Consider the following 4112-nt stretch of genomic DNA (forward strand, 5'->3'; position numbering starts at 1 on the left):
AAAACAAACATTTTTTCTCTCTTGCATTTTTTCGATAAACGCGATAGTTTTTTTAGATAATTTACGAAAAACAAACTTCAAAAACATCAACACACCACTCATTAATAGCCAAAGGAAAACGCTTTTCTGGTAAAGTAATTTTAATAAATTTATTTTGAAGGAACAGTAAGTATTCGTTATGAAACAAATCAAGTTATTTGAAGTGTCTAATTTAAATAATAAATTTTAATTTAATACTACCTACTGTAATCTGGAATGTAATACTAAGGAACATAACGTTATATTAAAGTAAAAAGTTTCTAAAGAATATTTTCAAAGTAGTTCCCATTTTTCTGTAAACGCAATCTAACACGACGATTAAAATTATGACGTACTCTTGCAAATATTTCTGGGTTGTTACAAATATTGTCAGCTGCGAGAAAGATTTTTTGACGCGATTCTTCAACAGTATTAACAGGAGTAGCATAAACAAGACTTTTCAGTTGCCCACATAAGAAATAATCAAGTGGAGTAATGTCCGGTGAACGGGCAGGCCAACTAACGGGTGCATCGGCACCAAGACCTATCCAACGTCCCGGAAAATTTAAATTCAACCATTGCCTGACAGCTAAGGTACTATGTGCTGGAGCCCCGTCATGCATGTACCACATAACTTGTCGTACACCTAGTGGTATATCCTCCAATAATATTGGGTGATTTTCATTTAAAAATCGAAGATATTCAAGAGCTGTCAGTCGACGGAGAAGAATAAATGGACCTATTGCATCTCCAACAATTCCTGAAAATACATTTACACTAAAATTATCCTGAAATCTTGATGGACATATTTCATGGGAGTTTTCATCAGACCATGTATGAATATTCGATGGTTAACTAAGCCATGTCTTTGAAAACATGCCTCATCGGTGAACAAAATATGAGATAAAAAATTCAAGTCGTGTCTGGAGATGCCACATACCACTGGCAAAAAAACAACCCTTACAGGTAAATCATTTGCAGTTAACTCTTGAACCGGCTGGTGGTGAAAAGGGCGTAAAAGGTTATCATGAATCAAGTTCCAAACAAGGCTTTGCGAAACGTTGTACTGTGTAGCCAGTCTTCTTGTACTTGTTTGAGGATTTTCTTCTAAATTGGTAAGTATAGCTTCTTCAAGGTTTACATTTCTGATATAGGTACCGTCTTTGTCCATTACCCTCACGCTTAGGTTGAATTTGGCCAGTTTCTCGCAACCTTCTTTCCACGGCTGAAAAAGTTTGCCTGTGGGGGACCCGGCGATTTGGATATCTCTCATGGTACAATCTTGTTGCGGCAGCACAATTTTTGTGACTTTCAAAAAATACTTGGAGCATATCAACATACTCATTGTTAGTAAAATTTGCCATAATCAAACAACTATTATTTGAAACCGTTGATGACACTGACACATCAACACAAAAATAGCAAATTGTTTACTCAGCAAATTTGTTTCCGATTTACCAGGAGCAACTATGACGTTGGCGAAGTATTCCCATACTTATCAATTTAAGCAGGACAACCTCAAACAAATCGTGTTGGATTGTGTTCAAAGGAAAGTGGGAACTACTTTCAAAATATTCTTTATAAAATTTTTACTTTAAAATAACGTTATGTTGTAGAATTACATTCGAGATTAAAGTAAGTAGTATTAAATTAGATATTATTACTTAAACTAGACACTTAAAAATAATTGTATCCACGACTATTTAATAATGTACCCATTATACGTCTGTTTGCTCGACCTTAATAATACCCATTAATCACGGCAGTGATTAATGAGTCATTAATCACTACTGTCAGATGCTTCCTTAATTTAGCTATAATATTATATTGTTCTGCTACAAACAATCCGTTTTTAAAATTTTATCGTGTAAACCACTAAATATTTTCAATTCAGTGCTGTACATATAAAAAAAAATTAAAAAAGTGAATTTTCCTAGACCGGATTCGAACCCGGGACCCGCGGTTGGAAGGGAAAGAGCATCTACACTGAGCCATCAGCGACTTCATTTGTGCGAGTCGTATATCTGTTTCTTAACATACCATGTTTTTCGAAACATTTCAAAAAAAACTTCAACAAAAATATTTAGTAGTCGTGGATAAAGTATAGTATTCTACTCCCGTATAATGGGTATTATTCACTCGGTGATTTAGGCCACTCGCCTGCGGCTCGTGGCCGTAAACTTCACCTCGTGAATAATACCCATCATTATACGCTCGTTGAATAATATACTATTATTCTGACCTAATTGCTATCGACACACCTTCTTCCATTGAAACGTCAGTATCGTTTAAAGGTCAGTACATAGTATAAATAATATTTTGTATAAATTATTTTATTGATATTATTGGTTAATAACATCTATAATGTAAAACCACCAGTAAAATTTTAACTTGTGCAAATGCTAAATTCCTTTCACTGATAGGTATGATAATGACTCTGCTGGCTACTATTTTAATTGTTTCCAATATCCTTTTCGATTTAACCAATGTTGGATTTATGAAATAATCTGTAAATTCCTTGCTTATTCTCAAAATACTTGAGGTTGCCTTAACGCCTCAGTTATCAAAAGCAGGGAGTAGATTTCACAGCCTATTGCTTCTGTAAAGGTTTGTTTTGAGGGGAAACGGTCCGTTAAGTGAAAAATTCGTCAAGGTTATAACCACAAAATTGCAAATCATGGATGAAGGCAATTCTGATAATTTTACTCTTGTCTTCGTTCGAGTCGAGAGTTCCAATTTGCATCGTGGAAATCCTTGTCTTCAATATTAGATTGTGGAAACAAAAACGTTTTTTATACCAGGTGTTCCATTTTAAGAACAACAGACTGATAACTCGGAAATTATTTGTTACACAAAAATGTTTCAAGTAAATGTTGTAGGCAAGAATAGANAAAAAAAATCGTTCAATACCTTTAGGACGCAAAGACATATAAAGTCTTAATAAAGGCAAAGCAGAGAACTCTTTTTCATCCACAATTGTAAATTTCTTCGATACACCAGTTTTACTTTCCGGTACGTTCACTACCATAACGGAATCCCGGTCCTCTATATCCGATATCTTCATATTCAAAAGTTCCTGACTTCTGCATCCTCCAAAATAACCCATAATCAAAACAACCTAAAACAAAAAAAGGAAATAAATACACACAAAAAGGAAAATAAGAAAAAAATTACCTTATGCAATAAATGAATTTCATTAGGAGCGTTCTTTAGAAATCTGATAACATCATTAGGAGATAAAACAGCAGACTTTTTCGGCTTATAACTCTTACTCTTCCGTTTCAAAAAAGCCTCTAGTTCATTGAACTTGGCGATATCTCGTTTCTCATGTATATTCACCTTCGATTTTAGCATTGACCATTTAGTCCATAAAGAATTCGGACTATACGTTTCTGACTGCAACGAATAAACAAAATTACTACCAAATCTACCGAAAAACATAGAATATTCCTTACCAATTCTTGAAAATATGCCAGTAATACAGTTTCAGTGGCATCTTTTGGCATAACATTATTCCGTGTCAGCCACTCCAGATATATCTTGTATTCTTTTTGGTATACGGCTTCACTTTTCGATGGAATTAATGATTCTCTTGCTTTTTCAGCTTTCTTCAAAATCTGCTCCATTATATTTGGGGTAGAAAACACGTTTTTAACGCAAACACAGCTTGATAACAAAGTACTGTTTATAAGCAAGTAACAATTCTGTTTATAAACACGTAACATAGCAACAACCTAGCAACAACAAAACTCTTATAACCAATGGTACCTGATTCAAATATACTGGGAAGGTAATAAATTGGTACATTTTTTCCGTTTTAAAAATAAACAATATTTTATTGAAATCGGTCAGAAATAAAATTATCTATGTACCACGGGAACTAATGAGCCTTAATAACCTCAGGCAATTGCTGTCCCTCGGGTCGGACGCCCTCGGGACGGACGCAAACTTTGCCATCGGTAATTAAGGCCCTTATAATTCCCTAGATACATAAATAACTATTATTTGTTACATAAAAAACACTCCTAAATAAATTTGTTAAAATTACTTTACGAGAAAGGCGGTTTTTTTTGCTATTACAGAATGCTGTGTTG

The 4112-nt window shown here is 34.1% G+C and overlaps 1 protein-coding gene across 1 annotated transcript; it reads right to left on the bottom strand.

Annotated features, from left to right (window-relative positions):
* Positions 1-982: 982 nt before the first annotated feature.
* On the bottom strand, positions 983-3755 carry LOC111691915 (the record flags this gene model as incomplete). The annotated part of the gene is made up of 4 exons (XM_023455425.1): positions 3474-3755; positions 3193-3414; positions 2870-3136; positions 983-1339 (listed from the first exon to the last, which is right to left on the bottom strand). Coding segments are annotated over exons 1-4 (1116 nt in total), but the record flags the coding sequence as incomplete, so codon positions are not given.
* Positions 3756-4112: the final 357 nt, after the last annotated feature.

This window comes from Anoplophora glabripennis, unplaced genomic scaffold (genome assembly GCF_000390285.2).
Source record: "Anoplophora glabripennis isolate ALB-LARVAE unplaced genomic scaffold, Agla_2.0 scaffold615, whole genome shotgun sequence".
Classification (NCBI taxonomy): domain Eukaryota; kingdom Metazoa; phylum Arthropoda; class Insecta; order Coleoptera; family Cerambycidae; genus Anoplophora; species Anoplophora glabripennis.